The sequence below is a fragment of the Lineus longissimus genome, chromosome 16 (genome assembly GCF_910592395.1).
Source record: "Lineus longissimus chromosome 16, tnLinLong1.2, whole genome shotgun sequence".
Lineage (NCBI taxonomy): Eukaryota > Metazoa > Nemertea > Pilidiophora > Heteronemertea > Lineidae > Lineus > Lineus longissimus.
Genome location: NC_088323.1, coordinates 4,835,011 through 4,862,318, shown reverse-complemented (window position 1 = coordinate 4,862,318; position 27,308 = coordinate 4,835,011). Strand labels below are relative to the sequence as shown.

The 27,308-nt window shown below is 41.7% G+C and overlaps 1 protein-coding gene across 15 annotated transcripts in view; it reads left to right on the top strand.

Moving 5' to 3' along the window:
* LOC135500891 (A-kinase anchor protein 9-like) overlaps positions 1-27,308 on the top strand; it is a 92,136-nt gene that overhangs the window by 32,820 nt on the left and 32,008 nt on the right. For 9 of the 15 annotated variants that reach the window (XM_064792595.1, XM_064792593.1, XM_064792591.1 and 6 more), the window contains exons 7-25: positions 10,089-10,238; positions 10,416-10,535; positions 10,840-11,091; positions 11,272-11,410; positions 11,536-11,754; positions 11,898-12,104; positions 12,226-12,429; positions 12,639-13,853; positions 14,233-16,467; positions 16,884-17,002; positions 17,145-17,273; positions 17,713-17,859; positions 18,203-18,317; positions 18,611-18,766; positions 19,065-19,249; positions 19,769-19,912; positions 21,631-21,672; positions 22,958-23,105; positions 26,176-26,331. In XM_064792595.1, the coding sequence (XP_064648665.1) occupies positions 10,089-10,238; positions 10,416-10,535; positions 10,840-11,091; positions 11,272-11,410; positions 11,536-11,754; positions 11,898-12,104; positions 12,226-12,429; positions 12,639-13,853; positions 14,233-16,467; positions 16,884-17,002; positions 17,145-17,273; positions 17,713-17,859; positions 18,203-18,317; positions 18,611-18,766; positions 19,065-19,249; positions 19,769-19,912; positions 21,631-21,672; positions 22,958-23,105; positions 26,176-26,331 (6,082 nt within the window). Of the gene's footprint in view, positions 1-900; positions 943-4,273; positions 4,431-6,901; positions 6,958-10,088; positions 10,239-10,415; positions 10,536-10,839; positions 11,092-11,271; positions 11,411-11,535; positions 11,755-11,897; positions 12,105-12,225; positions 12,430-12,638; positions 13,854-14,232; positions 16,468-16,883; positions 17,003-17,144; positions 17,274-17,712; positions 17,860-18,202; positions 18,318-18,610; positions 18,767-19,064; positions 19,250-19,768; positions 19,913-21,630; positions 21,673-22,957; positions 23,106-26,175; positions 26,332-27,308 lie in introns of those variants that run through there. The other 6 variants (XM_064792602.1, XM_064792598.1, XM_064792601.1 and 3 more) reach the window with 6 other exon arrangements.

Here is a 27,308-nt window from a genome sequence, read left to right as displayed (position 1 = left end):
AGCATGTTATAAGTATTTCTTAACTTTCGTTTACCTTGTCAATCTGTGCAAGCCTTGCATGACTCCGTGACGAATTATTCTGGGACAGACTGCCTGGTGAGGGGTGGTGTTGATCAGTCCGACAGGCTTCGCAGCTAATTTTGGTAATTACAGACCGACACTGGCTAGTAATTCCTAGTGTCATCTCCTTTTTGGCTTTCGGTTATTGTACAATACACATTCATAACTGGTATAACTGGGCTCTATGTTCAGTTAACCAGCTGGGAAGTGGTGTTTTAATGATCTCCTTTCTGAAATCATCACTTTCATGGACTACACAATCGATATGACAAGGAACTTCAGTAAATGAGACATTTTCATACCAAAGTGTAGAAATTATTTTGCTCTTCTTGGATTATATTCGATACTGGAGTATTTTTGGACTGAGGTGATAGTAGTCACACATCACCTTCAATTTCAGGGAAATGAAAGTTAATTTTATTGTTCTCGTCACCGCCCACTTTTAACTTTACACACCTGCTACCTTTCACTAGGAAAACAATGTTTTACAATTAATGAGAATTGAAAGGACCCACTTTCAAGTGGCTGACGAGAATCATAAAATCAACTTCCTTTGACCTTTCAGTAATTCTTGACTCAGTTGCAGAAAGTGGTACCGGCAGCTAAAAAACTGAAGCTTCCACGCATTAGTGAAAAAAAGCCAAATTTTGATTGCAGTACCTAAAGGAAACTCTTCTGTTAATTGCATTAGCGAAAGAACATAGGATTGCCATTGCATTGCCATGCGCTAACGTTTGTCACCTTTGTCATACATTACTACAAATGTCACCGTGGAGATAACACGGTGGATTCCATAGAAACGCGATATGGAGACGCATTGATTAGTGATTGATATTGCATGCTCGAAGGCGACGATAATGATCTACAATGGCCGACACACAAGTAAGTTCTCAATGCTTAATACCAATTTGCGTGCACAAAGTGTTTTCTCGTGCACAGGTATGCGCTTTTCATGATGCTGAATAACGGTGGTGCTTCGTTGTGAGTTCTGATACAGCCCATCTCCATATCTTGCTCATGCTCTTGTGCATCAGTCCCAAGTTGAATTGTTGTACAAGTTAGCAGGTCAGTTTAAACTGATCGATGTTTATCTCTTTCGCTGTGGTGACGTGCCAGGCACGTCACTTCACATGTCCTCATCATGTGCGTGTGACGTGTTCAGCACGTCGTGTGGGCCACAGCATCTCAAAACATGCCAAATGCGAGTTTCTGATACAGTCCACCTTCACATTTTGCTTTAAACCTTAAGTGCTGTATTATCTGTAAGCAGTAAAGTGCCTTTATATTGCTAATGCTATGCTCATTTGATCCCAGGTTAATGAATGTAGCATTTGCTACATGAAAGTGAATGGATTTGTCAAGTATTCAGGCTTGACAAGCTAAATCCGCTTTGTCAGATTAGCAAAGCCTAATTCAATTCTACGTTGTTCAGAAACAGATAAAAGTTGACGAGTTTCACCCTATCTTGATATAGGATCATGTACATTTGTCCAGTTGCTAGTTCAGCATCAATGGTTGAAATTTGTCTTACTTGCACCTGACAAGTTCTGTAGGTCTTATATGCGACTACGTACGGCATACCCCTTTAAGTGTGGCTGTAAGTAGAAATTAGGTAGGCCACATTTCATTTCACAAAGTTCCGGATAGGTGTACCTCATCTGGTTTTAGAAGCCACAATTGGCCTTTCAGTGTTCGGGATCATGCTCATTTTGAACCAGCAGTCCTAAAAGGCCAGTGCTTTGTCACAGCTAAACATTTCCCAGGTCATTGATGTGCTAATAAAAGTGAAAGGAGTGGGATCACTTTGTCATTCAGAGATAGTTGATTTACAAAATCACTTATTCGATAAAGAGATATTTAGTAGTGACTCTAATCTGTCACTGTAGGATATTAGTTTTGTCAAAGCTTTCAAAATATCTGAATGAAATTGTCACTTCGTTTGATTTAATCAGTCAGCTTTTGGTTTTGGCAATTTGGACGCTTCTGGGACAATTTCTGTTTGGGCATTGGGGTGCTTGACAAGTCTCAAGTCACAATCCCAGTTCAAGTGTCACAATGATAAAAACCGAAGCGTTAAGTCTAGTGTGTTTGTAAACAAGTGTACAATTAGAATCATCTAGTCAGGTTTCTTGGTGCCAAGTTTGGTAAATCTGCATAATCTTTGAAGAGGATCCATTTGCGGTCAAATAAAAATTGTTGGTTTCAAACCTTGTAACAAGTCCCATTGAGACGTGTTAATGTTTTATACGCTGTTGATGATTGTGTATTTTAGCTTTTTACTGTCACATGGAATTAAATTCTTAAGTTGGTGAACCCTAATCTGGTGGTATGCTAGGCCCTTTGTTTGGGGAGAGTAGGCAGAAGTAGTAGTTAGATGGTTTCGGTACTTAAGAGTTGTGAAGTGCCCCCAAAGTCCTTATCTTCGTTAAACATGTACCTGGACTCATCAAACTTTTGCTGTACACTTGCCAAGTTTGCGCGGTAAAATTATACAAATCGTCAATTTATTCTGCTTGGAAGAATTTTTCTCACCCTGTAGACCGTATAACTGAAACAAATTGGGACCCTTATCTTTCTTAAACTTTTACTTAACAGTTAATCAAGTCAGTTAGCCTACAGAAACCCCACCCGTGATCGGCATTTCCGGTAATTTCTGTAATTTTTCCTCTGTTTCAGTGTTAGTCTGTGACTCCTTCTCTGATTTCTATCTAAATAAGGTGGGAGGCGGTCAGACTTATCCAATCACTTTTGTCATTGACGAGCAATTTACTGGATTAGCACACCATATGTCCTGTTTAATACGTCTTTTCCGGTCGTTTGCCAGCAAATGTTCTTCACCCCTGTCATCAACTGTCTCTGACCACTTCACTGATGTCACAAATGTCTGAAATAGTTCGACGGTTGGCGCCAACGTGACACTTCAGGATGTAATAAGTCAAAGCTTGGGGGGGAGGAATTTGAAGTCATTGACATTGTTGCACAGTCACTCCCTTAACTTACAGTGACAAACTTGCTTGTAACTGCAAAAGAGAAAACTGGAAGCTGGAATGGTAAGAAATTCATCTTTTGACAAAATCAGTTGGTATTTGGTGGATCAGATCAGGCGTGGAAGAGTGGAAGGTTTATTTTTAGCGATCTTTATTAGGTTTACTGGTGGAAGATGTCAGAAGGTGTAAAAGCGTATTGGTGAAAGTGGGTTCAAGATGGTTTTAAGGGTCAGAAACTTCTGTGCAAGTGTTAGAGGGTAGCGGTCAAGACAGTGCTGAGATATTTTGACAAGTAATTTGTTTGTCTCTAGTATTTTCATTTGCTCTTGAGTGGCCATTCACGGGTTAAGGACCCTTGTCTAAAAGTCTAATTACTCAGGCCTAAGCTGTCCAATATGTAGACTAACATTGCTCTTGTCGACTTTTCAGCGAGAAGGAATATTTTCACAAAAGGTTATTGTGATCCTTTCACTGGAGTTTCCTAAAGGTTTTAGCAACTTGAAAGCGATCCATTTTACAAATCGACTGGTCCCAACATTCGTACCCTTTGGTGGTAGTTTGAGCATATGTTGTCCTTGCTCCTACATTCTTCTAAGAACTTGAGACGTCTCCAACGTTGCAAGACAACACCATTCCCCTTTCGATCTCACCCTCCTCGATCCCATATCTGACAGTTCTTTACATATTCACGGCCTAAAGCCACAACAGTTAGAGCCTGACCATTCATGATATTGTTATCACACTAAACAACAATTTTCTGAATCAAATACCTCGACATGTGCCATTCTGCTAAATCTGAATACTCAATCGAACCTCTCCATTCCGAACACAAGGAACCTCTTAAGAAACCAATCGTTGTATAGAGGAATCCTTGATATCGAAGCCATACACATAAAACCTCAAAGGAAATAAGTTTTGTAGGAAAATTAAAGAGTTCTGCTGGAATCGATATCATTTTGTACAAAGGGGGTCTTACGGCACTAACTCAATACCAGTAGTATTCAAATGACTTGGTCCCGTTCCATTAATTTGAGGCCATACTAGCATGCACCTGCTTTCATCTGTCTTTGATCACTTTGTGGCTTAGTATTCCTGTTCTCAAGGCCTTTGAGAGCTGCCGACCCGAATTTCAATCCACCGGCCGGATATATTCAGTTGTGGTGCGGACAACGCTATATTGTAGGACTGTGTGTTCTATTCCGCTAAAGGGTATGATAAATGACACGTCGGAACATCTTGGGTCATTTGGTGTGAAGTCTTTGGATATATCAAATCAGGATGGGATTACTGTTAAATTAGCTAATTACTCCTGAGAGGGTTATAGTAATTAGTAAACATCTCAAAATGGCGTTTGTGATGCTAGGAAGCTTTCAAGTTGATGAGGTAAGTAGATTTCGTAATCGCTTTGGTTCGTTGGTCTGTTCCTTCGGACAGTGGAGCTGGTGAGGACTTGGGTAACTCCATTCTTGGCTCACGGTCAAGGGGTCCCTGTTTCGAAACTCAGAGTCTGCGTGAGCCTCTAGGTAAGTCTCTTTGTCTGACATGACTTACTCCACCCATCTTGACCACGAAGGTTTTTGCATCTCATCAAGATGTACCCGGCTATGTTTAAAGTTCAGGATGTACTCCACCCAGCTTTATAAATGTGTACCAGTCAGGTATGCTCTGCTATGGTTGCAGAGCTGATTGAGTAGCTCATCTGAGTTCTGCTGAAAGGTTTCAGGATAGACCAGGGATTAAGTGGTAAGTGGGATGATCCTTTAATTAACCATGTTAGTTTATTACAATTGACAGGGAATGAGGGCAAAACAGAGCTTTAAAAATATGAGTGCTACAGAATTTAAAGGGTCTATGTGTCCAGAATCCTGTAGCATGTATACTGCTGTATACATATGGCCTTGTCACCTTGAGCGGCATCGCTCATCTTCTTTCTATAAGTTTTATTGATTAAACTAATTACTAATTAACATAATCAATCGCAGATATGACATTTCTGAATGATTAACGCTCGCTTCCATGTGAAGACCATGAATGCTCAAACTATGTAACAGCCACTTGTCGTTGTATGCATGTCCTGTGAGGGCATGTTGGGCACTTGGGGGCAAATTGGCCCCCAAGTAAACGGCCCAACATCCTCATCAAAGGCCCAGGTAACCAAAATCCCATTCCAATCCCCCAAGTGACACTGAGAAGTCACCAGAAATATCGACCAGCACCAGCCAGGCCGAGTGCTAAACCCATTGATTTTCTACTTTGCGCTACTACAATATATACTTGTACCAGTCAATAAAATTTGAGATTCCAGCACACGGACCAAAATATATTGAAATGGTAGCGCTTGCATGGAATTGACAAATGTAGTCAAAACAGCGACATGTAGGCTGGGAGTGTGTGTTTTGGTGGATTTTGTCACAAACAATCAAAATAATTTTCATATCATATATTCAGCTGGTCAATTTTCGGCCCAGGTGATGATTATTTTGAGTTTATCGGAGATGGAAGTGTGATCATTCTGGTTGCAGATCTTGGATTCGGGCGCATTTTGGTTTCTAGGTTGGCGTTGATATGAAAGGACTTCCAAGCTCAGCTGTTCTTGGGTCACGGTGTGATAGGAGTTCCTCACCAGAGCCCTGCATGCCCAGCGTTGAGTCTAAGCTTTGGATTTTTCTATGTTCGTGCCAGGATATCATCATACACAACGTTTTTAATTATTGACGATGATTACTAATGTAATTCTCCGGCCAAATCTTGCCAGTGGTCTTTGATTGGCTAAACTCTGGTGCATATATTCTTTTGTCTCGGCGACTGCTTTAGTCTTCTTGGTGATTTCTACTTTGGATTTTGTACGGAGTTGTTGTGTGATATCGTTGTTTTCTAGATTTTGGATCAGTTTCAGATTGTCTAAGAAACTATACCCAGGAATACAACTCAAGATAAGGTTCACTTTGTGTGGGAAAAGTTAAACTAATGCTTTTGGATTAAGGATTCTCGTTTCAAGCAAGAAATGCGCTGTCTTGGATGTATCTTGTGAGATATATAAGGAGGATACGTTGCTCTAGGATTTCAAACTATTTTGATGATCCAAGTCAGAATCTAGAATGTGATGATCTGCTAAAGTTTGAGAGCTTGGGATTGAGAGCTTTTGTAAACAAGATTATATCAATACTTCCATGTTTCATGCAATTCTTGAGGACCTTACATACCTTACATTAGATTCTGCCATTTCAGATTTTTAGCTGAAGCACTATCTGCACAGAATGGACCGTCACAGATCGTCGTGTGGCCTCTATAAATGCTATATTTACCAAATCCTGATTAAACGTCCGGATATAGAAGATTGACATTAATCAATATTTTCCCCAGGTATATCGCCAATTTGATTGAATATTTATCATCAGTCAATTGATGTGTATACCTACCATAAAGGGGTTTTGTATTGGCAAGTCAAGTTGATGCTGAATGGCGTTCTGGGGCAGCGGTAGGGCTTCCGCCTCATGATCAAGAGGTTGTGGGTTTGAATCCTTGCTTGGTCTCTGCTTGGTTCCTCTACTGGTCGAGTTGGAATGACCGTTTTCAAGTTGCAACAGCTCCTTCAAATCCCAGAAAGCTTTCTGTGGGGACCGGGATGACGATAACCCCAAAAAGCTTACAAAATACCATTTAAAGGCACTAAAGAAATGAGACTATGTGCTATGCAATCTCAGAACTGAGTGCTCAGACCTGATGGATGGCTATAGTAATGGAAATAACTGTTTTCGGGTATTCTTTGGAGTGGCAACCAGGAGTGATGTAAGAAGGTGCCACCATGTTTAAGATTAATGCTATGCAGTTGGTTGGTATGGAGGCAATGGATGGCCTAGTGATCAGCTGGTTACCCGATGGGATTATGTTTGAGCTCTCCGCTCATAAGGTAAGTATAGACTGAGTGAAAGAAATGAGAAAATTGTGATACTGGCCGCCCCCCCCCCCTCCAATTAAGTATCTCCATCAGCCTCACAGTGGTTGTCACAAGAACAATGGTCTCAATGGTAACCATCACAAGCCTTTTACTAGCCGATCTATTCAATTCCATTACCTCGTATAAATAAAAGCAACAAATGTGTTTCTGACCATTTCGATCAATCATTGACTGACATCAGTGACTGCTTTCATTTAATGTAATACTTTATGGTGTTGCCAACCAATTGTCTGGTGATAGTGAGGATGTCAAACCGCATCGAACGACTATTACATAGGCTTTGAATTGACTATTCAGAACCGGTCTTAGATTGGGGAAACTGGAGGATTTTGTTGATATCAGGAATTCATTAAGAGGTTCTCATTTATTGTGCTGTCGTTTTGTGAAAGGAATATATTGTTATGAAATATCTGATGTGATATAGTTTTGAAGGATTCATTAAGTTACCTGTGTTGATTAATCTGCTGTTGTTTGGCGTGTTGATTGAGAGATTTGGTAGATGGTCGAGTTGCTGAGGTTGTTTCAGGGGAGCACTGAGTAGTCAGCCTGATGGATATCAGGGCAATTATTTAGAATAGTCATCCAATTCATGTCATAATTTGATATGAAGCGGGCTGCTTAAATCTGTTGGAAGTTAGACATGGCTGAATCGAACTTTCATTGAACATACTGCATGTAAGCTACCAGTGTGGCCATGTTTATTTAAGATCATATTCAATACTTAAGTATTTGACTTCATATAAAAAACTCCCCTTTAGGAATTTCAATGTACTTTGTGTGCATGCCCATTCAGATTAGTACGATATTAGTAAAGCCGGTAGGAATCCCATTCAAGAAGAAGTCTGTACAAAATAAAGTATATACTAAAGGATTATTGAAGGCTATGATTGAAATCTCTTCAGTATTTTATCAATAAGAAATTTGTTTGGCAGATGGTATTTCGGGTCACTATTGGTGAGCCTCGTGAACTGAAATAGATTATTCTATTCACTTTGTCAGTTTGAGGAATGGCTAAGCAGATTGAATCTTTCAACAAAACTTAGATTTGCAAAGAACAGAATTTCTTTTGAATGCTTTTCATGGTTGTGATCAGATAACTCGTGTCGGAGTAGAACATATTCACTTTCATGATCACAAATGATCATCAGTGACAATTATGTCCAGAAATAGAAAGTATTTTCTGAAGCAATGAGAGACTTCAGGCCACTGGATTAGGTGTGTCACTGTAAACAGACCATTGCAAATGTTGAAGTACTGGACCCATGTTGATATCATACTGAAAAGACCAGCATTGTATTGGCCCACTCAGTCCAGCTCCAAGACGCATTGAAGTCCCTCCTTACCAGCAGGAGGTTCATACTAACCCCCTTTCCTCTTCATTGTTGCCGTATTCTTAAAAACACAACTAATTTCCTAAAACAATTGATTGTTTGTGTTTACTTGCCTTAAAAACATGATCGCTGAATGCCTCATTATACTATCAAGTGTCCAAGTATCCCTGAACCCCAGGCCTAGAACAAGGGGAGGCTTCCCACTAAATATGAGTCAAAATAATCATATTTGTCGTAAACGCAAATCATCAGATTAGGCTGTGGTCAGTCATGCGATCCAGGAGTATTTCAGGGGTGTTACTGTGTTTCACAACTTTGGTCTACCACGGAGGGCGTTAGTCATGGTTGCTCACTCTGTACCTTATGTTGCTGCAATGTGGTTCATTTGCTAACTTGCTGTCATTTGTCTAGTGAATATTTTGATTGACCAAGAACCGAAGAATTAGTGGAATATACGTCCTATAGTGATAATTTAACCAGGATGAATACCTGGGTCAGTGATATTTCTTGAAGGTAAATGCTTCTTCCTTTTGCTAGCTGCAAGGCATACATGTTCTACCCATCACCATGTAGGCACTATTGAACAAAACTTCCTTGGTATAAGAAGCACCGCAGCAAAGCTATCTGACCGTGAGGTCTCTTGTCCTTAGTCCTTGAAGTTGAACCCATAGTCTATTTCAAAATCATAACACCGCAGCACTGGTAAATACATAAAACTGAAATTCCAGCACAGAAAAGCTTCATTGATTACTATCAGTCATCAAACACGGAAAACCTTTTTACACCAACGTGTCCTTGGTGCGGTTGCATGCGAGTTGCATTGCCTGGGGATGTTTTCATCAAAATTGCTTAAGTAACAATTCTAATTTCCTGCGTGAGCATGACCCCTCGTTCTTCGATTCAGTTTGCTGGGTGATGTGATAGGTTTGCTCTGAGGGTCATGGAACCTTGGTACAGCTCTGGGGCGACTTGATATCTATGACTGTTCCTGCTGATTCAAATATCCTGCATGCGATGCATCTGATTATGAATAGTGCGGTATCATAGCTTTGCTCTGAGTGACATGACGTGGTAACTGGTACAGCCCTGGGGTGACTTGATACTCTGGATCATTACTAACAATTCAAATATCCTGTGCGATGCATCTGATTATAAATAGTGTGATATCATATCACAGTCCTCATCAGAGAGAGGAAAGCTGCATCGCTGCTGTCACATACTTGGGGATCGTCCATGAAGATTCATCTCGTCTGTAGGATTTCATGAGCAGAAACTTTAGGCATATAGTCCTGTCTAAACTAGCACATGGTCTTTATAACATATGTGACCCGCTCTACCAAAACTAGGCGCTTGTCGCATCTGAACTTGACAGGTTGATACGGACTTGTTGTTCATTTCCCTATTGTAGACCTTTTGTGAAATGTGACCAAATCAGTTTGTAATAGATTTCACAAAAGGTCTACAATAGGGAAATGAACAACAAGTCCGTATCAACCTGTCGAGTTCAGATGCGACAAGCGCCTAGTTTTGGTAGAGCGAGTCACATATCATTACTCCTTTCAGCACTGTCGACTTCCCGCATCAGTTGATTATAAGCACTGTAATACGAATTTCCTCATTGAGCAACCAGTGAGTTAAAGAGTTTTCATTTTCAGGAAGTTGCATTGTTATTAAACCTTTCAAGTCAGATGACGACTATCAATGCGATTTTCATTCCCGTTCTTACGTTTTTTCTTTATTTCCTCTTTCCAGTTGGACGGACTGAAGACTGAGTATGAGCAGCAGGTGGAGACCTTGAAACAAGAACTTGACAAAGAACGGCAGCTTGTCAACGCGACCATGCCGGCTGTGAGCGCGGAGAGAGACGATATGCTGGCTCGCATCAAGACCAAGCATGAAGAGGTAAATGAATTTGAAAGAAAAACATCCCCAGTTTGTATCAAAGTCGAGCAATCAGGCCACAGTTGGTGTAAAACTAGAGTGCAGTGCGTTGCCTCCAAGAGTGTAACTGCTAAAAAGGGAAATGTTTGAGTTGGGCTGAAAAGTAATGATCATCATTGTTTATGATTTGTTTTGCAGGCCATCAGTCAGTTGCGAGACAACCTTGACCCTGCTGAACAACAAATATTCGACCGTCTCAGGAACCGGATGAACGATGCTCACGATGAAGAATTGCAATACTTGAAAAATGAATATGCAGTGAGTATGCTCATCGATAATTATTTGATATTGCTAGTTAGGCTATCCTTAACATACACCCCTTTGAAAAGGAGAGATTAGGAGGTAAAGGTAACCAGGTGTTCCAGTGATTTCCGGGTGTGTGTTAAAGCTAAAGCCATTAACACCATGAGGACTGACAGACTCTGCCCATAAAAGGGAGGTGTGCTGATTACAGAGGTCAAATCATACACCAATGACCCTTTTGGGACAAAAGTCACTGTCTGTTATAATGAGGATGTCCTGCCCCAAGAAGTGTCCACTAATAAGGGAATTCCTGTTCCAGGATGAACTGAAAAGTCAGATCGATGCCCTCCAAGCCACTATGCAGAACAGACATTCCAGCCAGTTAGAACTCATGAAGACGGAGTTAGAAATAGAGAAGACTCAGCATCAGGAGGCCGTGCGGAGTATGAAGGGACAACTCGACGCGATAAAGAAGCAGAGTCATGGCATGACATTCGAAGAACAGGACACTGGTAAACTGATAGAAAGTCTGAAAGGTCAGCTGCTACAACAACACCAAGATATGTTGGAGGTAAGTCTGACCATCTTGCAAAAGTCATCATATTCCTCTGAACCAATCACTACAGACTTCAACACCATCTGCACAACAAGTTTGGAATTGGAGCGAATGACCTTTGCCCTGCAACCCGGGCCAATGACTGCCAACTGAATTGTTGTCATTTCTTTAAAAAAACATGAATTTCGTTTACAGACTACCAGTCAGCAATTTGAAGAGAAATACCTGCAACATATCGAAGAGCTGAAGAAGGAGTATTCATCCAAACACAACTCGGATGACGGTGGGGAGAATTGGAAGAAAGATCAGGCAGCAAATCTCAGTCAGGCAGAGGGTAGGTAGCAACTAGGGCAGAAGGTTTTTTGAATATAGGTCAAGTGCCCCTCTCTGGCGTTAACACATTGAAAAGCATTTTCCCATACTATTGTGAAAATCTGAATAATTTGTTCTCTATTTCAGCATTGAGACAGGACATGCTCGATCTGCGAAGTCGACTCCAGGGGGAGTTTGAATGTTTACTCGAAATGAAGAACGACTATGAGAAAGAAAAGACGGCATCACAAGCAAAAGCTACCATTGAGATGGAAAATATGACTTCCCGTAATAAACTGCTGATGGACAAGTATGAACGAGAACTTGCAGAACTAAGGCAGCAATTGGAGGCAAAGGAAAAAGCAGGTATGTAGAACAGGCCTCTCAACAGGTATTTGGGCCTTTCAGTGAATTGGGGTTATGACTTGGGTAGTGAATGAGACATACTGGTTTGGGATTCGGACACTCAGTCCAGTTGTGATTTTCATGAAACTGTGGATTTTTTTCAGGAGGAGATGCACAAATGGAAGACCTCTTCACAACACTTCGAAGCAAACTCAGCATGGCGCATCAGAAGCAACTGCGAGATTTCGGGCAAGAGTTCGACGAGAAATACCAAAGACATCTCGAAGCAGTCAAGCTAGATTCTGCAGCAAAAGAGAAAGGGCAGCACCATCAAAATGGCGGTGATGTGACGGCAGTGACAGACACTGAGGGTAAGAAAGTAGAAAGGGTTACCCGGACCATTTGCTGACTGAGCACAATCAAAAGTGTCTGGCCTGAGAACTGAGTGTATGAGGTATGAAAGTGAATTAATTGTGATGTTTCAATTTTCAGCCATGCGAAACGAGCTGTTCGAAATCAACAGTCGACTCCAAGGCGAATACGACATCCTCCTTGACCTGAAGTCAGAAATGCTAACAAGTCAATCAGGTGCCACGACAGATTCACCATTGACCAATGGAAGCCAAGCTCTGTTGGAGAAGTATGAAAAGGAAATTGCAGATCTAAAGAGTGAACTAGAAAAAGCACAGTTTGCAGGTTGGTTGGTCTATAGTTTCTTGGACCGGAGTTTGGTTAGAAACACAAAAATGTGCCCGTTACGTTATGCTCTACTGTGTATGTCTAGGAGGGTATCGCTTCGAAGGTCCAACTCCTCTCTTGCCAGGTGTTTTAGTGGGCCTGCTTCACCCTTTTCCTAACTGGTCACTCTCAGTTAACTTAACAAGTTTTTGAATTGTCTTTTTCAGATAATGCCAAAAGTCAAGAACATGCGAGAGAGCTACAGGACCAGGAGAACGAATACAAGAAGAAAATCGACGCGTTAGAGGATAATCTGGAGGATATACGATCTCGGGAACATATACAACTCGCCGTTAATCCACCAGTTCCCGCACTGACTGTGACACCATCTTCTGATGTTGAGAGCTCACCGGAGGGGTCTCCACATAAAGTAGGGGAGAAGTACGTGAAGGAACTGGAGGAGAAGGTCAAAGATCTGGAGGAACAGTTGGAGAATCTCCGTACGTTTTCCGAGGCGGAACACCAGGCACATGTGGAGGAATTGCGCATTGATTACGAAAGCCGCAGCGAGTTAGAAATCGAGAAAGCACGCCTAGATATGGAGGACGCACACGCAAAGGAAATTGAAGAAATCGAGGCGAAGTATGGAAAAATAATAGAGGAGTTTCCAGCGGAGTTCGAAAAGGTGAAGTCTGAGATGGCGAGCGCTCATGCGACGGAGATAGAAGAGTTGGAGGCGAATTACCAAAAGGAGATTGAGACTTATCAGCAGCAGGTGGTGAAACATGTAGAGGATGAGGTCAAGACTGAATGGCAAAGAGTAGAGTTGGAAATGAAAGCGACTCTGACTGCAAAGGATGCAGAGTTGCAAAAATTGAAATTGGTGTCAGAGCAAGAGAATGAAACGAAACTCACATTAGATGCCAAGGATAAAGAGTTAGAGACTTTGAAAACAGAATTGGAGGCCGTTTTAGCATCGAAAGTCGAAGAGCTAGAAAACGCTGACAAAGAGCATAAGGAGATGGTGAATGGACTACAGAAGCAGCATGATGAGGCCTTGGGGGCTTTGAGGAAGAAACTTGACGAAAAGTTGGCGGATGAAAAAGAAGATGAACGAGCATTGGAGTCCCTCCAGAAAGAACATGAAGAGGCTATGGAGGCGCTGCGGCAGGAATTGACGGACGAATTTGAGCAGAAGACCAAGGCGTTGCAGCAGACGTCAGCAGAAACAGATGCAGACGACAAAGGTGACGAGGATGCGTTGGAGGCTCTCCGTAATGAACACGAAGACGAATTGGACGAATTGCGCCAGGAACTTCTCGGAGAGATGGAGCGGCGACTCACAGAGAAGGAATATGAAACGGAAGCTATGATGGCTGAGAAGTACGAAGATGATATATCTGAACTTCAGGCGACGATTCGGGACCAAACTGCTGAAATAGGTAAGTAGAATAATTTTCATTGTGGGTATCCATGCTCTCTTTGAGATCCTTGTATCTCGGAGTATTAGCTGCTCATTTAGTTCTTCTTCATTTCCGTAGAAGTCTAGAAAAACAAGGGACTTGGCCCTGACCTCTGATGAACTATCATGAACTCCAAATTTCCCATTCAAACTTCTGATTACTTTCTACAGAATAAACTTCTAACAATGATAATTGCATGAAATTAATCTTAAGACTAATGAATCTAGATTAACTATCATACTGTTTTTTTTGTGCCTGTCACCTATCCCAAGTAATTCAAAGCTTTGCTTGGTTTCATTGGGTATTTTTCAATAACAGGGCCATTGGTTACTATAAAGCTTGCATAACCGTTTTGCAGAAAAACTCCTCGAAGATCACAACACAAATCTAGAAAATCTAAAATTCAATCATCAACAAGAGCTAATTACCGTCCGTGAAGATCTGAAACATGACCTACAAAAAGAAGCCGAGACACTCAAATCGGAATTCGACGTTCAGATGCAAGTTGAGTTGACCAATCAAAAAGCTCTGCTGAAGGATGAATATGGTGCAACTATTGAGAAACTGCGAGAAGAGAATGAAGAGGTTTTGAAGGAGAAAGATGATGAGATTCGGAAGTTGGAGAAGATTGTCGCAGAGGCAGATGTGCAGACTTCTGGCGATGGAGACCGATCTGCAGAGTTAGAAGAGCAGCTGACCATCAAAGAGGAGGAGATTGCTCGTTTAAGAGAGGAGAAGGAAGGCTTGGAATCGGAGGCGAGTAATTTGAAAGACATGGATAGCAGTATTGTTGCCTACGAGAACCGGTTAGCAGAAAAGGAGAATGAGCTGAGTGAAAAGGATACGGAGATTGGTGAACTCAGGAAATTGAATATTGAATTGGAGATGCTGAAGTCTGCGTTTGGTGATATTGGAGATAGTAGAAGTGCCTTGGATATGGACGTTAGTACCGTGTCGTCGGTGGGTAAGCCAGTGTTGGATCGAGAATTAGATCAGTTGAGGGTTGAGTATGAGGAGCGTTTGAATGAACGTGATGTGATGATAAAGCAGTTGCAGGAGATGCTGGAGGCGTTAGAAAACGGTGATCAGAAGTCACAGGATCAAGCAAAGGAGACTGAGAATTGGGGCGATGTGATTGTGAAACCAGAATGTGCCATTATGGATGAAGTGGTGACGAATTCGGCAAGCGATGGTGCTGTTCTTGGCGAAGTTATGCAAGAACGTCACATTTCCGTCCATACGGGTGTTGATGACCCAGATGAAGATGGCGCTATGGGTCACGATTCTTCAGGTGAAGGTCAGACAGGTCTTGGATTCGTCGAGGGTGATTCAATAGAGTTTGATAAAACTACCGACTGTGATTCTGGGTTAATGGGAACAGGGTCAACATTCGAAGTGACTGGTTCAATAGATTTCCCTCAAAATCACGCAGGCGGATCAAATCAGCATGACATTGATAACCTGACCTTGATGCACCAATCGGAAATGGAGACCATGCGATCACAGTATGAGGATCGCTGCACCAGACTTGCGAGAGAGTACAAAGAACAGTTAGAGAAGTTACAGAATGAATCTCAGGTTGAGGAACTGACGCAAAAAATCACAGAGCTTCAGAAGCAGATTGAAGAAAAACATCAGGCGGAAGCAGACGACTTTAAGGGTCTGGTGGAAAAGATGGAATCTCTAGAAGGTGATGGAACAAAGGAGTCCAGAGATGGGGAAGAGAAAGAAGAAGATGAGGAAGAGAAGACTGATGAGGTTGACTTCACAGTCAAGTCGGCCAGGGTCCAAGAGTTACAAGATGAGTTAGAGAAGCTGAGAGAAGAGTTGGAGGATATGGAAGCTAAGTTAGAATGGTCTAAAACAGAGGAGAAGACGTTGCAGACTTTGATTGAGGAGTTGAGAGATGAGAGTCGAGAGGATAAGTATGAGTTAGAGAAACTTCAAGGTGACCTTCAAGAGAGAGAAGAGGAATTGGATCGTATGAGAGCCGAGAATGACAAGTCAGATCTCATGATTGAAAAATTACGCGAGGAGGTCCAGAATCACAAAAACGACATGGACCGATTTCAGAATACGGAGGAGAGGTTGGATGAGTTGATTGAGGAGTGCAGGTCACTTAGAGATGAGGTTAATGCGAAGGAATTGGAGATTGAGAGCCTTGTTTTGGAGAAGCAAGGATTGGAGAAGGAGTCAGACGAGATCGAAGCACTTGAGTCCAAATTGAAGGATACGGAAGCGGAGTTGGAAGCAAGTAAAAACGAGTTGGATGAATATCGCAAGGAATTAGAAACACTCCGTCAGTGCCACCGTGAAGAAGTTGAACAATACGAGTCAAATATCCGTATGCTCGAGCAACAATACGATGTCAAGATGGTTGAGGAAGACTACAATGACAAGGTCCGGGCTCTGGAGAAGAATTATGCGGAGCGTGTCGACACGATACGGAAGGAACTGCGTGAGAATTATGGGATGGAGACGGAGAAGATGACGCAAAAACATCAACAGGAGATGCAGAATCTGGAGCAGGCGATAAATGATCAGGAGCAGACGATACATGATCAGGGGCAGAAGATAGAAACCCTCCAAGCAGGTGAGTATTTGCCATGAGGCCTGACACCATTTTGGTAAAACAGGCAGACAAGGAGAGAAAGACAGTACTCTTGCATGCAGCACTTGTTTGTCTAATGGCCTTCGTGTGGACGTACAGTTCTTCTGTTCATGTCTATTTGTTGATATCAGATTGGAGGGGTTGCATCCTTGACTTCTTAACCATAACAATGCTTCACCAATGATAAACTTGGTCTCTTGTAGTCAACGCATCTCTTGCTGTAATGCTGGCGTATCTCCAAAACTAATCTGTCTAACAGTTTGTATCATGCCTGCCAAAGTAACCTCATTGACTGACAGCTAGGTGGGTGATTTGATCATTTTCTGAGTGTGCCATTGGAAGTTAGTTAGTTTCCCATTTCGTTTGTGTTTTGATGCATTTCTGATTATTGTTTCCAGAGCTGGAAGAGAACCAAGCCATTCAGACGTCTGACCTCGAGGGTGTGAAACAGGCTCTAGAGAAACAGTATGAGGATCAGTTATCTTCGGGCATAGCTACCAGCATGGATAAAGAACAGGTATGTTTAGTCCCCCACCCCACCCCACTCTACTTACAGTATGTGGTAGTGGACTTTTTGACAAATCCCAGTAGAAGACGCAGCAAGGTGTGTACCTTTACAAGGCCTGTTCCAACATGAATTCTTCATGGGTTTTTTTCAGAACAAGTTTTTGGAAGAGCACCAGCAGATGGTGAAGAAGTTCGCCGAAGATAAAGAAGTCGAGATCAGCGAATTGAAGGCCAAGTTTGCTGATGATAAAGCAGAGTTGGAGAAAGGTCATGAGAAAAAGGTGTGTGATTTCCCCAAATTGGATGCTAATGGAAACACCAGATTTGGGTCTGTTGATGCCAGTGGAATAGAACTTGCTTTGTTCTCTTCTTCTTCTTCGGCTTCTGTGTTCTCTTTTGCCCGGAGGAACTGTTCTCCCAGGAATGTTAAAGCCGCAGAACTTGTGATTGTCTTTACGCAGGCCCAAGTTGAGGTTTGAGAAGGAAGCTGAGGGATAGGGAGAGTCCCGTACTCCTTACAAATGATGTCAAGTTTGTTTTAGGTGCATGCACCGTACACCACTCATTGTTTCTTGATCTGTTGAACATCACTTTTGAGCATCATGTCCAGGTTTTGGAACAACCCTTGTACAACTGATTGTGTTGGCAGTCAAGCATTCGAACCACTTGACTACTGGACTTGGACAGTATTCTCAATATTCTCAATCTTTTGACCTCCAGCTGTCTGAGCTCAAGCAAGAACACACCAAAGAGCTTGAAGACCTGCGGGCCTCACTGGAGCAGGCGGCACCTGGAGATGACGTTGAACTTGAGAAACTTAAACAACAACATCAACAAGAAATTGAAAACATCAGGATGAAACTGCAGGTAATGAAATGATTTGACCAGAAGTGTTTGTAAGAGCCTGGAGATCTCAACATCTAGTTATTTGGACCTTAGACCCACATCCGAACATCTGTCAGTCAGAGGCCTACCCTGATCTTCTTTGGACTTCAGACCCCAATCTCAACATTCAATCTATCAATACGTTGCATTTCTGGTATTTCCTTGGACTCTAGCCGTCAAAATTCTTCTACGTTTCCATTCCTCTCAACTAGGAGATTTAGTTTTAATCCGACCACTTCCCTTACATATCCTCCTGGGGAAAAAAAGAGCATGCCCCATGTCAGGGTCCTACGCCTTGGTGAAATATCTGTTCAAATCTTTGTAGGAGGAGTCACTTGTTGAACAGCGAAAGAAGCTTGAAGAAATGACCACCGAGATGGAGGCCAGTAGGAATGAGGAGGTCGATCAGATCAAGGAGAGAATGACCCAGGAGCATCATGGTAAGTCTCTATCCTATTCCAGGGGAGTCATACTCCTAGTTGCTCTACGCTACTAAAGTTTGGATAATGTGTAAAAGAGCCTCATAGCCTAGTGGTCAACACTGCTGGCTACCACACAATAGGGCTCTTCACAGTCTTCAAATGAGACATCAAACTGAGGTTCCTTGTATCTGGTGTCTTTACCAGGACAAGCCAGAGACCCCAATTGAGAAACATGAGTAGGACACAGAAATCTTACGGTTTACCAACGGAACACGCCGCTGCCCCTCTTATTTAAGTCAATTTTTTTCTAGCTGAGTTGGAGCGATTCCGCAACGCCCTTGACAACAAAGAGGATGATCTTCAAGAGAGAATCCGTGAGCTTGAGCAGAAGCATGTGGAGGAGCTCCAAGCTGCCAAGGAGGAAAGCAAGAAGAGAATAGATGAGGAGTTAGCCAGGCTTCTCGAAGGTGAGACAGCCAAAGGAACACTGTGAACGTTGACCTGTCTTACCAGATCAATTCCATTCGTCTTGATGACTGACGTCATTCGTTGGCTCTGTTATCTCGTTCTATGTGACGTCATTTATGTCATCACCCCCTGGCCCTGCCTTAGTCGCCCTTTAAATTGATGACTGATCAAGTGTTATAGATCACAGTCCTACGATTATCACCGTCATTTCCAAGCCCACTCCACCAGCTTAACTTGGAGACATGCTAATCTGTATATCAAGTCTAAACTTTTCAATAAATCTTCTTTTTCTTGCAGCTCATCAACACGAGATACGTGCCATAACTCTCGATAACGAGCGCGAGAAGTCCGACCTCGAAGAAGCACACTGCCAGGAGATCATTGACCTCCGTGAGAGATTGAAACACAGCCACCTTCACGCCATCGATGAAATAGAACAGCATTATAAGGATGAATTTGAGGAATTGGAGAAACATCATACCGTAAGTTGGTTTTGTTGGTCATTAGCTTTAGAAATTAGAGGAGATCAGTGGGTGTCTTATTGATATTCTCAAAGTTTTATCAATAAACTCCCTTTTTTCGATATTTTTTCCATTAAGAAAAGTGTTTTAGACTATAGATTTTTGCTGCCTGCATGCTTGCTTAGATCTCATAGCACCAGCCTCAACTTCTAACAGCATCATTTCAAAACATTTTACAGTACATATTTGTTAAAATAGACTGGGTGTTCCGTTATGTGTTGACGCCCTCACATTTCTGTTAGATTCGTTTATCTTTACAAATCTTGTTAAAACTGTTAGCTTTAATTTAACTCATTCAATCAGAAAAGCACAAGAGCAGGCGAAGTCAACTGCATTGTAGGATCAATGCTCAAGATTGAATGAGATATTGGTTTCCTTATAGCATAAAATCTGTCTGCATCACTTCATTCCTACTACCTCAAACCCCTCTAGTTTTGGTTGCATCCATTTCTGTTTTATTTTGCACGGCGCCCCCTATAGGAGGAAATGGCAAAGATGAAAGAGGCAAATGACGACGAAAAAGATCGCTTGCGTCGGCAACTCGAGAATAAGTTTCAGGAGACGATCGGGGTCTTACAACAGGAAATGGACGGTCATAGAGTTGAAATGGACAGTCAGCGGGAGGTAGGCACTCTTGATGGCTTTAATTGGAGCATGATATCGAGCAGACGTAAACTGTTGTTGCTTTCTTGTCGTTTGCGGGGATCGTTGTCGTGTCGCCCTTTCAGGGAGAACTAGGCCATGGCCCCTTCTGAGAGGTCTATCAAGTGCTAACAGAGAAAAATACCTTTGTTTGTTGTAGTTGCAGTTGATCGTTGACATTATGCCCAGGGGTATCCCTCCTCCATTACCAGTATTGCTGTTGTGAAATCTCGATCAAATCTTTGCCTATACATATTAGTTGTCATAAGTTTTCTTCGTGACTTAGGCAAGGCGCTTAGCACTCTTGTTTGTCTCCTCTACAAAGTGCACCTGAAACTTGCTACTCGTTACGCTTCTGAGCAAAGGAGGATGTACATGATTATAGTAATGGTTTGAATTAATACAAAATACGTTCTGGGCGGGGGGGGGGGGTTGCCCAGCCAAAGACCATCAATTGGGTGTTGTCTGATACCTCAGAAATCCCACTCGTGTGGTTTTGTGCATTTACATGTGTGCCATTATCACTGAGCTGCTGGCATTGGGAATCGAGGGTTAATTGAGGAATCACACCTGTTAATTAGTTCGTTAAGCAAATCTGTATTACCTGTAGTATTAGTAATTTCTGCAATTGAATAGCTGAGAGTAGCAATGTGCTTGCTAACAAGGAATAGTGGCCTGGGGCTGTTATCATGTACGGTGAAACCTCCCTAAGCAGACACCTCTCTATTAAGGACAACTTCTCTAGTTTTGGATCCAAAGGACACCCTCTCTACGGTATAAGAGACACTAGTTTTGGACCCACTTGTTGTGACCATTCAGTTTGACCTCTCTAATCAGGACACCTCACTATTGTGGACAGCACTTGTCAGCTCCAAGGGTGTGGCTATGGGAACTGTCAAAAGTTTATATCATGAAATTCAAATCCTTCAAAGACATTTAGGTACAAAAATACCCGAGGCCTTGGTTTTTGCTTTATAAATCCAAAGTAACATCTTCCGCTTGACATATCAAAGGTACGGCATTCCGAGTTCACCTTGCCTCAAGCAAACCCAAGTCAGTTCTGCATTTTTCAAACATATGTAAATTTATTTTAGGGATGATCATGTTTGGTTTGATAATATGCGACAAAGCAGGAAATTATTGGAAGTTTTCCTTCACGGGGGTAAAAAATGGCCCAAAGCGATTTTGTCTCAACTGTTTGAAAAATGAATAATATGGTGAATAATGGAGACACTGATTTTCTCAGCTCGGGAAAGTAGTATGTTGTTGTTGTGGATATCTTGGGTCAGGTTAGGTGTCGGAGTGCTTGGGATCGCTGGTCATTGTGATGTTTTCCTATCAGGTAGGCCTTGTTGTGTCCTTTTATCGAAAATGTTTTCGAACGAGATCTCACAATTTCTCGACAGGAATAGAGGGTGTCATTTTAGGGAAATTCTAATGCTCGTATCTCTACCCCTGCACCATTACCTTAATTTTGTACATTTCACGTTCAGTTATAAAGCACGCTCTCATAGCTATACTGCCTTGTGAATGTGACACTGCATCTTCTGAAACAACATATTTCGAAGATTCATTTCATCCTGCATATTCTTATATTGCACAGGTAATTCTGCTTTGTTTGTTTCCTCATTTGGCCACCGTGTAGCGCTACTTGTATGCCTTCATTCCATCACACGTTAGCCCCGTTTATTTATGTTTAGGTTGTTCAATTGACTGCACGAAAAGTCGAAAAACAACGCAAGGTAAAATTCAAGTGTATTTCAGAAGCTTTTCGGCAAAACTCTTCCTGTAACTTCAGTGGTTGTTTTTTTGAAGTCGAGGATTATAACACATTGATTATAACAGATAAAAGCTTCTGATTTACCAGATAGATAATTATAGTGCATTTTGAACTTGCAACAGGTGATTGAGAATTTTTTGAGAATAAGTTGAAAAAAACACAAATATATTCGAGTAGAACTGGTTGCTTGCAACTTTGCACTTTAGTTTTATAGCTCAGAGTACCAAATTTAGTCGTTCGGAAAGAATCTTAGTTGAAAATAGTTCTCACTTTTTGAATAGTAGTAGCTTGCATCTTTACACTAGAAAAAAGGATAAATTGGCAGTGTTTCAAAACAATTATGTCATGTGTTCAGTTCAAGGTGCATTGAAGTTTTGGTTTGGCACTTTTGGATGCATTTTTGTTCTGTATTCCTTGCCAGTATTATGTTTCTCATCTGATCCAACTTATTAGTTATGGTTGAGCTTCAGATGCTTAAAGTGAAGTGGTACAGTTTTAGCCATGGGACAATTATAGCCTCTTAAGTGCATGCAGAGGTTGTAATTGTACCCTGCATTTGTACCACCTTACCATATAATTTGGTGTAGTTTTATCATCCCCTGGTCATTCACCATTCCTTCCCTGCTCACAGATTTTCTGTTACATCCTTATTATTTTGGACCCGTCACAGCAAAACCAGGCGCATCTCGCACAGAAGATGATCCTAAATGACAAGCTGAGAGCAACATGGGCCAGGTTTTAATGTGATGGGTCATATTTATAACATCATGTTTGTTCTGAGTTTATTTATGAGTTCATTTGAGTCGTATTTTAGTTTCAGTTATATAACAGCTCATTATGCATGGTTTACAAAACTTCTGTTGGTGTATGAATTAACTCGCCCCCTGTTTTGATATCAAGGTTGATTTGGTACATTTCTCAAATGGTCTTGTTCATTTCAGTTGATTTCTACATGTAAAATAGTTCTGACTTGTCAACATGTCTGTCACAATTCAAATGCCGAGTGAATTTCAGGCTTCATTTACATACAAGCCTAGAAGTGCTTGGTTCACGGCCCTCTCCTTTCCCTACAAGTCTCATTGGTGGGTCCCCGAGTCTGCTCGAGGTGTCATGAGTGGGGTTAAGAGTCCATGTACCATAGGATTACAGTCAATTTAAACATAATATTATATCCCTTTTAATATTAGATTATTTCAACATAAGTCTTTATGACCTTTTGTTTAAGATTTCATTTCTGACTTTTGCAGGAGGCTAGCAAGTTCCATATCAATATGGCCGCACTGCGAGATTATGTCGAACAGTGCATGGGCATCGAGGAACTTATCACGAAAAAGATGGCGAAAATCGTCAGGTCCCAGCTGAGGAAATCACCAACACAAGGGATGAATGGAAAAGGTAGGGATGATTCATTCCTCAGTTTGATGATTTAGGCCAGTGTGGAGGCTTTATCAAATACTCTGGCTTTTTATCGGTTCACCCTGTATGCAGGCATCCATAGGTCATAGCCTTGGTCATAATGACGCAGCCCTTCATACTAGCAAACATACATGCTGTTGTCAGTTGCTTCCATTAGATGTAAGACTATAGGTGTTCATCCGTTCATTCAAATACGTTGGCCTGTGTACTGGTTCACCCTGTATGCTGCAGGCATCATAGATCAAGCCCATCATCATAATGACTCATTACAAGGTGGAGCTGCTTGTACTAGCAAACATACTTGTAGGAAATATTGGCTTTTTATTGGTTCACCCTGTATGCAGGCATCATAGATCATGACCATCATCTAATGACTCATTACAACGTGGAGCTGCTTGTACTCCAAATATACATGCAGTTAGTTGTCAGTTGGTTCCGATAGTAGTACGACTGGGAGATTTTCACTTCATTACAAAACATAGGATTATTGAGAGTATTCTGGTTTAATTGTGATAATGAGATGATGGGTGACTTGGTGAAGGATTGGAGGCTGCAGCGAAAGAGGCTGGGTATGATGGATACAGTGATATTTGAGAAAGTCAGACGGATACTGGAGGCAGCAGGCATAGGTTGGTTGGTATGAGGCATGCTAATTTCCGTCATTCTGTCAGCATGTAGCAAGTCAAGTATAAGGCCTTCTCAGTGTGTCAAGTATTGGATAGGCCTGGTGTGGTATTTGATATTTAGTATCAAGAACTGTCGTTTTCCACCTGGCTATGTGGACCGGCTTCAGACTATACCCTTACACTTGTTGTGAGCTTTGTTCGTTCATGCCATTGGTCCATTGTCTCCATTAATTGTGACGGTTGGGAATTACTGGTCTGTGGGTTACATGGTGGCGGGAATTCCAAACGACCTCAGTAATAATGACTGATTATCAATTATAGGCATATATACGATGTAGTTTAATTGATACAGAGTTAGGGTGGGCCTATTTATGACAACTGTCTTTCTCGCAAACTCCAGTTACCACACAGTATTTGGCAAGTCCTGAGACGGTGTCGTATTCAAAGAAGTGAACATTCATTTCCTTTCAGAATGATATGTAGGCCTACAACCTAAGGCTTTATACTAATGACAGATGTTTTCAGTCCAAATATCAGAGCAGGTCAACGTTCCCCTGATGGAAGGTTCTTTTTCATTCTGCTTTGAAATCAAGGTCAATCAAGTTCTTAGCTCCAGTTTGAAGTCACTGCCAATTACCTGGTGACTGTCTTCCTTAGACAAGATTGTGACTGATTGTCCTTTGCACCACATTGAGTCATCGTATAGCAGTGATTGCAGCGGACAATATGTTCTCTCTGCAAATCCTGCCAGCTGTTCTGATGTGTCAGAAAAGCATAAAAAAGACAAAATCACAGCGTACACCCAATGTTTATTCTGATTCATAACATACCGTACCTGCCTTGATTTTCAGTGGCAGATTTATTTCACAGCTGTTAGACGAGTGCTCTTGAGTTGTAGTGTATCACGTAGCAATTCGAACACTCCAAAACAGATTCGTGGGATTGATAAAAGGCAATGTTGACAAGGGTTGCTTATTGGTTGAAGGGTCTCAGCGTGTACCATAGATGGCTATTCTTGATGCATGATGATACCAGGATTTGTAGGTACGCTCAATTTACACATGCTGCTGTTGGGTGTTCGTCAGTCGCAGGTTCATAGCCTCTTCGTGCCCCACAAAATTTCTGATCTACCTCGGTCATTTGCACTGGCACCTTCCAAATATTGAACTAAGATTTGCCTCTCATTGTTGGAGAGTGCTAACAATGCCCAATGCATTGTTTGCTTATGACCTGCGTGGTTGGAGAATGCTGTTCAATTGAGTGTATTAGTTGAGTAGCCCATTGCATATTTAATCATATTTAATATTTCATGAGATGGAGGGACCAATTGAGCCTGTTCCCAGCCTGAATTATCATGTGCAGACCCCTTGGCCATGAGTCCAGTGGCTTCAGCGTGAACAATAATCAATTACTATGGGTGTTGCAAGTGGTTTTAGTAAAATTTTCAAGTTCTGAATTTGAATATGCAGGATAAGTAAGAATTTCATAAATTGGAATAATTTGAATAAGTATCGGATGGAATATCTCTCTTCCTGTTGTGCATTCCTTAAATTCTCTCAACATTTTGATATTGCCTTGTGAAAATAGGGCTGGCCAAATCAGTTTAGCCTATACAGACAATTATTCCCAATTGTCGGAACTGCAGACGTTTTATTTGTTTAGGCTTGTCGTGATTAAAACCCAAATACTTCTGTTAAAGAAAATGGATTACTGTTAATCCATTCAAATTCAATATTTACCTATATGCAGGAGTTTTGGCCCTACTCGTTGGGGTGCTTATTGATAGAAAGGGGCTTAGTCTCTTGATCTCCCAGTGTGAGAAATAGGGTCTAGGGAACTGTACCCTAAAATAGGCCTGCGGACCTTGGCGACTTGATATTCGGCCAATTTTCTGTCCGTGGATTTTGAGATATATCAGGCTGTTGATCAATTCTGTGTTGTGATGATATTTCAAAATGCCAGTTCTGACATAAATGGTCCCAGTCTAAATTTATGTTGCGTAGTGTAAGGTCTTGCAGTACCAGCCCCAGACTGTAGATCAGCGTTCATGACTTGAAACTCTTTGTGGATATATCACCCATGATACTCGAGATGGGTCTTAGTTCTTGGAATAGTTGTAGGTGATTATTGAGAGGATGTCACAGCCAGGAACTACGTGGGCTTGTAAGTTGGATTGCTTCCTAGAGTTTCTAACATTAAGAGGCTGTAACTTGACTGTATCTAGGGAACTGATTTGATGAGTGCTACTTTAGACGAACAAGGAATTCTTTGCTTCAAGATGCTACAGGGTTGAACTGGGCTCAAAAACCTGCAAGTTCCCAATAGAAATTGATATGGCAATGCACATTGCCCTTAACCCCCCCCCCCCCCCATCAAAAGAGGTACATGTAATACTTTACACCAATTCTTTTTGAAATTTTCAGGGCCAGAGGAATCAGAAGCAACCCACACAGATGACACGCCCAATGACATGAGCATGGCGTCTGTCGCATCAGAGGAGATGTCGCTGTCGCAGCACCTGTGCGAGAGTCTGTTTGTCACCCCTGGAATGGAGGATGAGGAGAAGCAGATGTTAACTGGTGAGTTTGAACCACTGGTCAGCCTACACTAATGCCAATATAAACATTCCACCTGATAAGCTGACCATTGTGATTACATGCGTGACCTAGTTATCTATTCTACCGCCAGATACAAGTAGTACAAAATGGTTGGTAGAGTCACCCTTTAAGTCAAACGAACCACTGGTCAGCCTACACTAATGCCAATACAAGCCTATCGGCGTCTGATTCACAATGTGGTTTGTGAGGAGTGTCATAGTCGTCAACAGTGTAGCTTACGTATTTCGAAGACCAGTGGAATTGGCGGCGTCAAATTATTAGTGAAATTTATAATTTACAAATTACAAATTACAAATCGTTTATTGAAACCGTGTAAAAAGTTACATTTTACATAAGATGAAAGTACAATGACCATAAGCATGATGAACTAAATAACTGGTGTGACATTGTTGTGGATTTGGTGGTGTGCAGCTGGAGGAGTGGACAATGTCACAACCAGGGTTCCTACATTATATACAGTGGAACCTCCGTTAGAAGACACCTCTCTATTAAAGACAACCTTTCCAATAAGGACACTAGTTTTGGTCCCAAATTGGTTGTTTCCATTCAATTTTGACTTCTCTAATCAGTCTTTGGGTGTTCCGAATGCTTGACACATTTCGAACATGTTTTGGTTGGAAACAACCCTACAGTCTTACACTTATGGCTGAATGAATGACAGTGCATTTTCGTGTGAGCTCGGTGACGAAATGCTGCGACACTATTCGTCACCAACATGCTTGATGGGTGGTGCCATCTGCACAAAGGACGATGAATTAAATAACTGATGTGACATTGTCGCTGCATTTGCAGGTGTCCACATCGAGGAGGAGATGATGTCACTACATGTACCAGGGTTTGTACTTTCATATACAGTGGACCTACTTTTTGTGGACACCTTTCTATTGAGGACAACCTCTTTAATAAGGACAGTAGTTTTTGGTTCCAAATTGGTTGTT